At 55.5% G+C, this 12,338-nt stretch overlaps 1 protein-coding gene across 3 annotated transcripts; it reads left to right on the forward strand.

Annotated features, from left to right (window-relative positions):
• Positions 1-40: 40 nt before the first annotated feature.
• slc12a9 (solute carrier family 12 member 9) lies at positions 41-9,640 on the forward strand. 3 transcript variants are annotated; one of them, XM_069186706.1, is made up of 14 exons: positions 41-917; positions 2,249-2,413; positions 2,915-3,049; positions 3,152-3,289; positions 3,430-3,726; positions 3,880-3,987; positions 4,110-4,221; positions 4,642-4,799; positions 5,530-5,612; positions 5,698-5,822; positions 5,951-6,143; positions 6,901-7,075; positions 7,945-8,091; positions 8,489-9,640. In XM_069186706.1, the coding sequence occupies exons 2-14, from the start codon at positions 2,251-2,253 to the stop codon at positions 9,439-9,441; spliced, it is 2,787 nt and encodes a 928-aa protein (XP_069042807.1). In that variant the 5' UTR covers positions 41-917; positions 2,249-2,250; the 3' UTR covers positions 9,442-9,640. The 3 variants fall into 3 exon arrangements, with proteins under 3 accessions (XP_069042807.1, XP_069042808.1, XP_069042809.1); XM_069186707.1 differs by lacking the exon at positions 41-917 and adding an exon at positions 976-2,063; XM_069186708.1 differs by lacking the exons at positions 41-917; positions 2,249-2,413; positions 2,915-3,049 and having other exon boundaries at positions 3,180-3,296.
• The last annotated feature ends 2,698 nt before the right edge of the window (positions 9,641-12,338 follow it).

Below are 12,338 nucleotides of genomic sequence, written 5' to 3' on the forward strand. Positions count from 1 at the left end.
CTGGTGCTGGCGTCTGTGCTCTCCTCCATCCTCCGTTACCAGTTTACCCAGTTAGCCCAGTCCTCCCAGTTCTTCCCCGGAGCAGCCTCGTGGGGCTTCTCTCTTGCAGCTGATCGCACAAGACCCCCCCCCCGTGTCACAGGCCTGTGAGCCCAGAGGGAAGTGTGACAGCCGCGTGGTTAATTAGAGCCGCTGTGTGAGTTCGAGCCGAGGCCCCACCAGAAGGGAGTCTGTGAGTGACCCCTTGACCCCTGCTCTAGCTTGGGGCGCAGGGACTGCTGGGAGTACAGTCACGGTGCCAACGACCTCCAGCATCCAGGATGTGAGCATCCGTGTCAGGCCCTGCGTGTGCCGGAGCTGCCTTTCCTCTCTGGGTGCCACTGTGCCCGTGCAGCTGCTCCGTCTGCCCCCTCTGACTCTCTTCCTTTCCTTTGGTCTCTCCTCCCCTCCCTTATCTCTAACCTGCTCCCCCTCCCTCCCCCTCTCTCTCTACCTCGTCACATGAAGAGTCCCATGACTCTCCGGCTAACAGTCACGGGCAGGAAAAAACGGGGTGTGTGCCGAAGGGGGGGGTTGACAGTGGGGTGTGAGGTTCTCCGCAGACAGAGGCGCGCCGTGCTCTCCTCTACTCTCCCCTCCCAGCGGCGGGGATAACGGCGACAGCGCGGAGGCTGTGCGTTCACCTTGCAGTCCCGGCATCGGCGGTCGCAAGAGGATGCTCTGCCGCGTCTAGGTGCCCGTGTGCGTGTGCGTGTGCGGGACAGGGCGACCACCCTCTGCGTCCCAGCGGCGGCACAAGTTGTGTGAAGTGAAGCTGCTGCTGCCGGCTCGGCACAGGCGGCGGCGCCCCGCACCGACCGAGCGGTCCCGACACCGCTCCCTCCACCGAGCTCGCCCGCGGAGGCGAGGACCTTAAGGTAAGGGCGTAGTTTTTATTATGATTGCTTGAAAAAAATAAAGAAATTCGGCCTCAGAAGCGCGTGCGCGCGCGCGAGCAGCCCCCCCCCGCTCTTTGCTCCGTTTCCTCTCCCCCGTGCATCCTCGCCAGTGACCCCCCCGTTATTCACGGCTCTCTTTCTCGTCCTCACTGGGACGCCGCTCGCAGGGACCGTGGCGGCGAGGCTGCCCGGCGCGGTAACTCGGGCAAACGCAGCAGCGGAAGAGACGCGTCACCCCGCCCGGCGCCGCGCAAACCGGAAACAAAACAAGAGGCAGCGGGCCGGCCGGCCGCTGTCAAACAGTCTGAAAATAAGAGACGCTAATGATGACGAGGAAGCCCCTGCACCGCGGTCCGAAAGGGATGTTGCTGTCGACATCCTCAACATACAGAACACCCTGGTCCTGTCGGCCCCAATGTACCGAAACTATTTCCCCCGCCCAGTCCGAACTGCGATATCGGTTCCGAGCCCTTCCCGGCTGGGCCGACCCTCTCTCGTCTGTTAGCCGTGCTCAGGTGGCCCGCAGAGGGTCGCTTTCCGTGGTAGCTCGGGCTCAGCCGGCAGCGATCTCGGTTCCCCTTTTGTTCACGCTGGGCTGTTGACCAGTTCGTACAGCCGCGCCCCTGTCGGTTCCTGCGGGTTTGCCTGTGGCGCTTGACAGAGAAGACGGCGGTGTGGCAACGCCGGGTTCCGCAATCGCCGCGGTTAGCCCACCGGTAATGCGGTGCGCTGTACCGGGGCGTGCGGCGTCAGCGTGAGTCGCCTGAAACGAGCACGTAGAGGTGAAGAGCAGAAATAAGCGGGGGGACAACAACGTTTCGCCTGCTAGACAGTTTCCGCACGAGGCTCAAAGGCGAACATCGCCTATTTCGTGATTTGTCTCGCGTGGAATGGCCTGTACTCGTTGTGTACTGACGGCGCGCTGCAGATTTGAGTCGGCGTGGGAACACGCCTTCGTGCCGTTTGCCGCCGCAGACAGTTTTTGGGGTCGGTTCTGGCGCAGTTACAAGTCCCTGTCCTCTCGCTGCGTCTCGCCCCCCTGCTCCCATCTCTCTGGGGCAAACGCAGCGAGCTGAGAGGTGGCGCACTAACCGGGGATGATACCGCCTCCGCACTGAACTCCAGGTCAGTAGGAGCTGGGCCGCCGAAAGGAGTCCCCAGCTCCGTGTGAAAACTGATCTGAATCGCAGGGGGCCCCGCTCGAGTGACAGCTGCCGCCCTCTAGTGGACGGGACGCAGTCCTACTCTTGCTGTAGGGTGCTAGCCAGTGTGCCCTCACTCTCCTCTCTCTCTCTCTCCCTCTCCCTCAGCCATGTCCAGGGAGAGCTCGCCCCTCCTCAACTATGGGCTGTTCGGCGTGTCGGGGGGGAGCGCCACAGCCCCCGGCGGCGCCAGCCGCAGCCTGGGCACGTTCTTCGGCGTCATGGTGCCGACTGTCCTGTCCATGTTCAACATCGTGGTCTTCCTGCGCATCGGTGAGGCCGCGGCGCACAGCGCTTTGATGGGGGGTGGGGGGGAGTAGGTAGCAGGAGTAGGGTTGGCTCAGGTATAAACGCAGAGACGACAGCAGGACCGGGAACTTGTACTTGAACAGCGCTTTCCTGGACACTCCACTCAGAGCGCTTCATAGGTCATTTTGATCCCCTCCCCCACCACCAGTGTGCAGCCCCACCTGGATGATGCACCAGTACTCTCCCCACACACCAGCTCTCAGTGGGGAGGAGGGCAGAGTGATGAAGCCAGTTCAGAGAGGGGGATATCAGGAGGCCATGACTGGTAAAATCCAGGGGGAAATTAGACCAGGACACCAGGTCAACACCCCTACTCTTTTCAAGCAAGGCCCTGAAATGTTTCATGACCATAGAGAGTCCCCATTACCAGTAAAGGGCTTTGAGTGGAGTATCCAGAAAAGCGCTACATAAGTATAAGGAATTATTACGAATAACTGTTGGTAACACATTCTTATTGTTGTTAAGGCTTTGTCGTGGGTCAGGCTGGACTCTTGCAGGCTCTGCTCATGCTGGGCGTGGCCTACTTCATCATCTTCCTGACGATCCTGTCCGTCTGCGCCATCTCCACCAATGGGGCAGTGCAGGGGGGCGGGGCTTACTGTATCCTTTCCAGATAATATGGAGCTGAGCTGACATGCTGAAAGACTCCTCTGCAGGCTGAGTTTGTCCACTGATAGTTTTACCCTTGACTATACGTGTCAGTCATGATCAGCCGGACTCTGGGCCCGGAGTTTGGAGGCAGTATCGGCCTGATGTTCTACCTGGCCAACGTGTGTGCCTGTGGGGTCTACATGCTGGGGCTTGTGGAGGCCATACTGGATGTCTTCGGCAAGGTGCCAGGTCAGAGGTCAGGGGTCGTAGATCTTCCCTTTTTTTGAGTCTTGCATTTCTGTTTTTGTTTCCATCTCCAGTCCCCTCCTTTCTTCTCTGCCCTCGCTGGTTCTGTCCATCCTCGCCCATTCTCTGTCTCTCTCCCCCAGGCTCCTCCGAGCACGACGCCCTGCGTGTCCTGCCCCAGGGCTACTGGTACAGCCTGATGTACTCATCCGCTCTCCTGCTGCTCTGTCTGCTCGTCTGCCTGGTGGGGGCGAAGGTCTACTCCCGTGCCTCCTTCTTCATCCTCCTCATCGTCACCCTCTCGCTGCTGTCCATCTTCATTAGCCCCCTGGCCTTGTCCCCGCGCAGCTTCTTCATCGTCCACCAGGACGGCGCCAACATCACTTACAATGCCAGCTACACAGGCTTCAATGCCACCACGCTGAGGAGCAACCTGTATGGTGAGGGAGGGCGGTGGTGGTGGTTGGGGGGGTGGGATTGGGCACGGGAAGGAGGGTCACGGGGGGGGGGAAGGAGGGAGAGGCAGAGGAGCAGGCCCAGGGGACCTGCAGCGAGACTAAGGCTCTTTCTGTCTGTCCCCTCCCTCTGACCAGGGAACTACTCCAGAGACTACACCACGGCCAAGATGATGACCTTCGCCACTGTGTTTGCCGTGATGTTCACCGGCTGTAAAGGAATCATGGCCGGGGCCAACATGTCTGGTATTGCTCTCGTTCCTGGTAGCCGTGACAGCCGTCGTCACGGCAGCAGCAGCAGCAGCTGCCGCAGTGACGTTGCTAACAGCCTCTCTCTTCCTCTGTCCCTCCGGCTCGTCTCTCTCCAGGGGAGTTGAAGAACCCCAGCCTGTCTATTCCCAAGGGCACCATCATCGCCGTCTCCTACACCCTCGTCATCTACCTGTTGCTCTTCTTCCTCGTCAGCTCCACCTGCGACAGGTCTGCAGTCCCGAGCACTCCTCTACTCTGCTGTCAACACTTAGCGAGGCAGTTCACGAGAACAAACCAGGGGTTACAGACAAGAGGGGCTGTTCGGGTATCTAGCATTGTTAGCTGGCAGCTGATTGATCCAGTCATCTTGCTGAGGGACCCAAGGGAACCTGCTTCCACGACTCAACTGGGCACGGCTTGCTCCACACTCCTGCCACTGTCTGTGTAAAGGAGTGTCCCCACCCCCCGGTCTCAGTTCTAATGTACTACCCAGTGGTTGCCACTGGTTTGCGTTTTCCTTTTGGGTTGGCTTTGTCACGAATGCTTGAGGATTCTGAATCCTTGGATCGAGTTGTCAGTCACTCATGGTCTTCTCGGCTCCAGGCTAAAGATAGAGACCCTGATCCTGTCGCTGTCTGTGCTCCCCAGGGTGCTGCTGCTCCAGGATTATGGATTTTTCCAGCGGATCAACGTGTGGCCCCCCTTCGTGATCATCGGTGTGTACTGTGCCTCGCTGTCGGCCTCGATGGGCACGCTGATCGGAGCGTCGCGGATCCTGCACGCCCTGGCCAAGGACGAGCTGTTCGGTGAGGCGGGACTGGGGCGAGGCAGGACGGGGCAGAGTGAGGCAGAGTGAGGCAGGACGGGGTGGGGCAGAGCGAGGCTGGACAGGGCAGGACGGAGTGAGGCAGAGCGAGGCTGGACAGGGCAGGACTGGGGTGAGGCAGAGCGAGGCTGGACAGGGCAGGACAAGGTGGGGCAGAGCGAGGCTGGACAGGGCAGGACAAGGTGAGGCAGAGCGAGGCTGGACAGGGCAGGACGGAGTGAGGCAGAGCGAGGCAGGATGGGGTGGGGCAGAGCGAGGCTGGACAGGGCAGGACAAGGTGAGGCAGAGCGAGGCTGGACAGGGCAGGACTGGGGTGAGGCAGAGCAAGGCTGGACGGGTCAGGACAAGGTGAGGCGGGGCAGGGTGAGGCAGAGGGAGGCTGGACGGGGCAGGGTGAGGCAGAGTGGGGCTCAGTGAGGCAGGGCAGGACAGGGCTGGGTGAGGCAGAGTGAGGATTGATCTGTAGTGCACTGAGGTGGAATAGCAGTCTGTTTTTCTTTGGTCTTCCAAAGTACAAGAGAAAGAAACCAAAGAAAACGTTCTGAAAAATCTGACACTGAGGCAGTGAAGGAGACTGGGAGAGCAGGCTGTAAGAAGGAGGGAGAGACGACAACAGGGTTTGAAACAGGCCCAGCTGCATGAAGTGCTATGTAGAATTAGATGTCAAGTTCGGTTATTGATTATTGATTGTGGGTTTTGTTCTGTTGCAGGACGGCCCCTGGCCCCGGCCAAGGTGACGTCCAGCTCGGGGAACCCCTGGGTGGCCGTGCTGTACACCTGGGCTCTGGTGCAGGTGAGCGTGAGGGAGGTGGGGGTGGGGAGCACGGGGGCGATCAGGGGAGGGGGAGCGCCGTGACTGACGACTGGTTTGTGCCCAGGTGGTGCTGTGCGCGGGCCAGCTCAACGCGCTGGCCAGCCTGGTCACCGTGTTCTACCTCCTGGCGTACGCAGCTGTCGACCTGGCCTGCCTGGCGCTGGAGTGGGCATCGGCTCCGAACTTCAGGTGAGTCGCACCTGCGGGCACGAGGGGGAGAGAGAGGCGTTTCTGCCCGGCTGGCGCCTTGTCCCTCTGCCTGTCTGCTCCCTCCTCCAGCCCGAGCTCCTTCTCTCTGTTTCTCTCCTCTCCCCCAGGCCCACGTTCCAGCTGTTCTCCTGGCACACCTGCCTGCTGGGCCTGCTGAGCTGCGTGGTGATGATGTTCCTGATCAACGCAGTCTACTCCTCTGCCAGCATGGTGCTGCTGCTGCTGCTGCTGCTGCTCCTCCACTACCGCGCCCCCACCAGCAGCTGGGGCTACATCAGCCAGGCCCTCATCTTCCACCAGGTACGCAGACCGCTCTGTCAAGCATGGTCTGTGGCATCTCTGCACGGCCTGGTCTGTGGCATCTCTGCACGGCCTGGTCTGTGGCATCTCTGCACGGCCTGGTCTGTGGCATCTCTGCACGGCCTGGTCTGTGGCATCTCTGCACGGCCTGGTCTGTGGCATCTCTGCACGGCCTGGTCTGTGGCATCTCTGCACGGCCTGGTCTGTGGCATCTCTGCACGGCCTGCTCTGTGGCATCTCTGCACGGCCTGCTCTGTGGCATCTCTGCAAGGCCTGGTCTGTAGTATCTCTGCACGGCCTGGTCTGTGGTATCTCTGCAAGGCCTGCTCTGTGGCATCTCTGCACGGCCTGCTCTGTGGCATCTCTGCAAGGCCTGGTCTGTAGTATCTCTGCACGGCCTGCTCTGTGGCATCTCCGCACGGCCTGGTCTGTGGCATCTCTGCACGGCCTGGTCTGTGGCATCTCTGCACTGCCTGGTCTGTGGCATCTCTGCACGGCCTGTTCTGTGGCATCTCTGCACGGTCTGGTCTGTAGCATCCCCGCACGGTCTGGTCTGTAGCATCCCCGCACGGTCTGGTCTGTAGCATCCCCGCACGGTCTGGTCTGTAGCATCCCCGCACGGTCTGGTCTGTAGCATCTCTGCACGGTCTAGTCTGTAGTATCTCTGTACAGACTGGTCTGTAGTATTTGGTCTGTAATATTGCTGCACAGCCCAGTCTGCAGTCTATCTATACGGACTGACTCTCGCTGTGTCCAGGTGCGGAAGTACCTCCTGATGCTGGACGTGAGGAAGGAGCATGTGAAGTTCTGGCGGCCGCAGGTCCTGCTGATGGTGGCCAACCCCCGTTCCAGCTGCCAGCTCATCAGCTTTATCAACGACCTCAAGAAGGGGGGCCTGTTCATCCTGGGGCATGTGCAGCTGGGGGACCTGGGTGAGAACACTGACCAGTGCACATGGGGACACTGGAGGGCTGCAGAGCTCTGGACAGCCTGTACCTCAGTACCTTAGTGTGTCGGTGTCTTAAAATCAGCTCCTGTAACTCTGTTCTACTATATTGCTCCACTCAGTCTCATTACTGCATTATTCTACTGTTGTGTCCAGTGTGTATTAAATGCTCACTTTCTCTCTCAGTGCAGTGTTAATGGACTGTAGTGTCCAGTGTGTCTGTATTAACCCCCCTCTCTCTCAGTGCAGTGTTAATGGACTGTAGTGTCCAGTGTGTCTGTATTAACCTCTCTCTCTCTCAGTGCAGTGTTAATGGACTGTAGTGTCCAGTGTGTCTGTATTAACCCCTCTCTCTCAGTGCAGTGTTAATGGACTGTAGTGTCCAGTGTGTCTGTATTAACCCCTCTCTCACTCAGTGCAGTGTTAATGTACTGTAGTGTCCAGTGTGTCTGTATTAACCCCTCTCTCTCTCAGTGCAGTGTTAATGGACTGTAGTGTCCAGTGTGTCTGTATTAACCCCTCTCTCTCAGTGCAGTGTTAATGGACTGTAGTGTCCAGTGTGTCTGTATTAACCCCTCTCTCACTCAGTGCAGTGTTAATGGACTGTAGTGTCCAGTGTGTCTGTATTAACCCCTCCCTCTCTCAGTGCAGTGTTAATGGACTGTAGTGTCCAGTGTGTCTGTATTAACCCCTCTCTCTCTCAGTGCAGTGTTAATGGACTGTAGTGTCCAGTGTGTCTGTATTAACCCCTCTCTCTCAGTGCAGTGTTAATGTACTGTAGTGTCCAGTGTGTCTGTATGAACCCCTCTCTCTCAGTGCAGTCTTAATGGACTGTAGTGTTCACCTCTCTCTCAGACACCCTGCCTTCAGACCCAATACAGCCCCAATACAATTTCTGGCTCAGCCTGGTGGACAAGCTGGGGGTGAAGGCGTTCGTTGACCTCACGCTGTCACCCTCTGTGCGGCAGGGCACCCAGCATCTCCTGCGGATCACCGGCCTGGGTGAGCAGAACGGTTTACAATTTGGTAGCAAGGTTTTTACAGCAGAACAATCAGTTCCAGCATTATTAAATATAAAAACCACAGTAGCAGTACTAGGAACACTATTTGTAAAACTAGCGTATGTTAGTGACAGCAATATTGGAACTATCGAATGTAGTAATTATTTTAATACTCACAGCAGCAGTACCCAGCAGCAGTGGCAGTATTAGGACTAGTACAGGTAGACTCCCTGTGACCGTGTCTGCACGATTGACAGGAGGATGAGCCCTTCTGTTTTACTCTGCTCCCTCTTACTCTCTCCATTTCCCTCTCTCTCCCCTCTTGCCCTTTTCCTCTCCCTCTCTCCTCCTCTCTCTCTCTCCCTCTCTCTTTCTCTCCTCCTCTCTCCTCTCTCCAGGCGGAATGAAGCCCAACACACTGGTCCTGGGTTTCTATGACAACTGCGTGCCAGAAGACTACTTCCTGCAGGACCCTGTCTTTCGGAATGTGACGGAGGGAGGCGGGAGAGGAGGAGGAGGAGGAGGGGGGGGGGACAGTTTTGGGGTGGACATCCCCTCACTGCAAGCCCACTTCCCCCCCGTGCGGGACGCAGAGTCCAGCCGCTCTCTGGCGCCGGACGAGTACGTCAGCATCATCGCGGACGCCATCAAGATGCAGAAGAACGTGTGCCTGGCCCGCTACTTCTTCCAGCTGGAGGTGGAGAGGGAGAGGGGGCTCGGGGGGTGGAGGAGAGGAAGAGAGAGGGAGAAGGGCAGCATCGATGTCTGGCCCCTCAACCTGCTGCGTCCCGAGAGCAGCGGCTTCGTGGACGTCTGTAGCCTCTTCCTGCTGCAGATGGCCTGCATTCTCAACATGGCCACGGGGTGGCGCCGCGCCCGCCTGCGCATCTTCCTCTGCGTGGAGTCGGAGTCTGGCGACCAGGGCTGGATGGCCAAGGAGGAGAAGCTCCGGGAGCTGCTGGGGAAGCTGCGCATCAGGGCCACCATCCGGATCGTGGACTGGGACACCGTGGCCCGGCTGCACTGGGGGAAGAAGCCCCGGGCCGCCACGCCGGGGGCAGGGGGCGGGGGTCAGGGTGCCGATTTCGATGGCTCGTCCCTCGCCACCGCGCCCTCCGCGGCCTGCGCCACGCTTCCGGGACCCGTGTCGGACGACTTCCTGTCCGCGCTCAACAGGCTGCTGCGGGAGAACAGCGGCGACGCCGTCGTGCGCTTCCTGTACCTGCCCTGCCCCCCCGCTGACACCAGCCAGCTGCAGAGCTACCTGTCCCAGCTGGAGGTCATGACCCGTGACCTCGGCCCCACCTTGCTCATCCACGGTCTGACCCCGGTGACCTGCACTGACCTCTGACTGGCTTCCGACAGCCGGCCTTCCCACGCTTTCTCTGGCTCCGACTCTTATTTTGTCCCCGACGTCAGCCGTCCAATCGGAGCTTGCTGTTGTCTTCGAGGAGCCAATGAGAGCGAGCGCCTGTGGACCGTGTTGCTTGTCCTGTATAAACTGTGTACATACGAACTCTGTATATAAAACCTGAGCTTTTGAGCTTTAATTTGTGTGATGAACAGCACAATACCAAATTCACTTCATTATTCTATTCTTATATATATTCGTGCAGTAGATAAGAATAGTATTCTTAATAATAATACTATTTTTTAAATTAATCTGTGCCTCACCTCAACGCCCAACTTGTCTTAAAAGGGATGCCTCTGTATCATCCTTTTCAGATCCCCTCTGTTCCACATTCAGATTATGTCCCTTCTGCCTTTGCAAAAGCACTTTGGAAATGTAAAATTTAACTAAAACCAGCTTCTTCCAGGGAGTTAGCTTTGACACAGCTTTGGCACTGAACACCAGCGGACAATAGCTCGTGCCCTGCGTAGCTTTGCCCGCGTTGCAAGCACAGAGCCTTACTCAGACGCTCATGGGCAGACAGGGGTAGGAAGGGGATTTAAATCAGGCAGAACGGGGCACTGCCCTGTAAGCGTATCCAACAGACAGAAAAGTCCAGACTGTTGGTTCTCATGGAGGTCTGGCTCGGGAGAAAGCTGTGTCAAAAAAATGAGGTTTAAAAACTTTAAAAATTGTAATGAAATTCAGATGGGACCAAAATACAGGCCCATTCGGTTTCAAACGCACCATGGCAACCGCGCCTCTCAAACCTCGCTGCCGAGGTTCCTGGCGCCGGCTGATGACGCATCAAATCGCTTCCCTTCCCCCTCCAAAAAACTGCGCAGTCTATTTCATGGGTTCGACCGAAGCGAAGTTATTAGGACGCAAGTGGTGTTCAGGAATACAGAAGTGCCTGCGACGAATGTTTTCGTTACTGTTCGGGTGAAAAACTGGAAATGTACGTGTAAATCCCAGAAACGAATACAGGTTTCTGTGACTTGAAAGTTATAAAGTCGTGTTTAAATATGCAGCGCGGAGCAACTATCCAAATGTAATTTCAGATTATTTAGAATATTTCGGCAGTTTATTATAATATGTAAGTAGACGTTTTGATATTTCATTTGTTAAATAATTTCTCTTTATTTGCAAGAGACATGTACATAAAGGAGGACCTCATCGTGGTACTTCATGAAGTAATATTAATAAAAAAGTATACAGTAATAAGCTTTTTGCATTAAGAGAAAGCAAAGCCTTTTAATCTGCAGTAACAATTTAGATGCTAACAGGTTCAACACAACGTATTTTCAAATGGAGCATCAATAAGGTTTCCAGAAAACGAGTAATCACACAGGTTTAGAAATAAATTGGTACAAATGGGTGGGATTACGAATATGGTGAAGATCGGTAAATGACCGAGCAGGTTATTAAATAAGTAAAATAGTTGATCATAACCCCCCAATCATTTATCCAAGAATATACCCGAGGGGTTGGTATAATCAGAGGCACGTGAGTTTTGCTAAAAAGAGTAATAATGCAGGCACATTGGGTTAAGCAAATAGTTATTCATAATGACAGTAACACGCAGTACACTATACACAGCATAAACCTACAACACACAAGTTCCTGTTACAGGTGCACAGACAAGGCGTTTCAGAGGTCTACAACTTGTCCCCCAGAAAACCCCAGGCTGCTGGAAAGTATCTGATTCTCAAGTAACGTCTACAGAAGCCAAAGAAGAGCTCAGCTGCCGGCTATACTAGAATACAATCTACAATTGAGATTAAATCTCTCTCTAATCTGGATGCCACAAAATAAATGGGAGTACACTGTATCCCTATCTTGTTAAATGCACCCACAAGGCGGGAGAGGCAATTTTAAACAGGGATCCTTTATTCAGGAACTCCAAGAGAGCTACAGAATACCACGCTCTCTTAGCAAGGTTTAAATACTTGGCTCCAGTTGGGTCTTTTCTGACGACCTTGAAGTTTTTGCTTGGCTCGAGCTTCAAGTTCCCTCTCCTCTTCTCCTCCCTCTCTTTTCACACCTTTTTTCCCCATTTTTTCTCTCTTTTGCCTCCTCCTGATCTGATCTTATGTGGTGTGTTTCTGGACTGTTGATTGACAATTAATCATTTAGCCAAAACTTAATTAACTGAGGTAGACCAGTCCTGGTCCTGGGGGGTCAATGTGTCTGCAGGGTGTCCAGTCCTGGGGGGTCAGTGTGTCTGCAGGGTGTCCAGTCCTGGTCCTGGGGGGTCAGTTTGTCTTCAGGGTGTCCAGTCCTGGTCCTGGGGGGCCAGTGTGTCTGCAGGGTGTCTAGTGCAGGTCCTGGGGGGTCAGTGTGTCTGCAGGGTGTCCAGTCCTGGTCCTGTGGGGTCAGTGTGTCTCCAGGGTGTCCAGCCCTGGTCCTGTGGGGTCAGTGTGTCTGCACTGCTGTCATGAGCAGAAACTTCAAGGAACAGCAGTCAGTGATTCTGAATTTCTAAATGAATTTCTGATTCTGAATGATGATCCGAAAAAACATAGCTGGCTTTAAAGTAGTACAGCTGTTCCTGAAGATGGCATAGAGACAGATCAGTCACCGGTATAAAGAACACATGTAGTTCAAGTAGGTAGCTGCTTCAGCATGCGTAGGTTGCAAAGGAACAAGTAAAGGTTTATTCCATGCTGAAAAGAGAAGAAAGTAAACACAACATTTCGGCTGTGGAGCCTTCTTCGCATGACACATAAAGAACACTATATCAGGAGGAGTCAAATGGATACATTTTCCCGTCTCCCATTCCTCCTTCTCCCCTTTCTTTTTTCTGAAATCTCCTTTTCAGCGTAGATGGGACACTTAATTCTGAGTCCCGGACAAAA

The sequence above is a fragment of the Lepisosteus oculatus genome, chromosome 3, assembly GCF_040954835.1.
Source record: "Lepisosteus oculatus isolate fLepOcu1 chromosome 3, fLepOcu1.hap2, whole genome shotgun sequence".
Taxonomy (NCBI): Eukaryota; Metazoa; Chordata; class Actinopteri; order Semionotiformes; family Lepisosteidae; genus Lepisosteus; species Lepisosteus oculatus.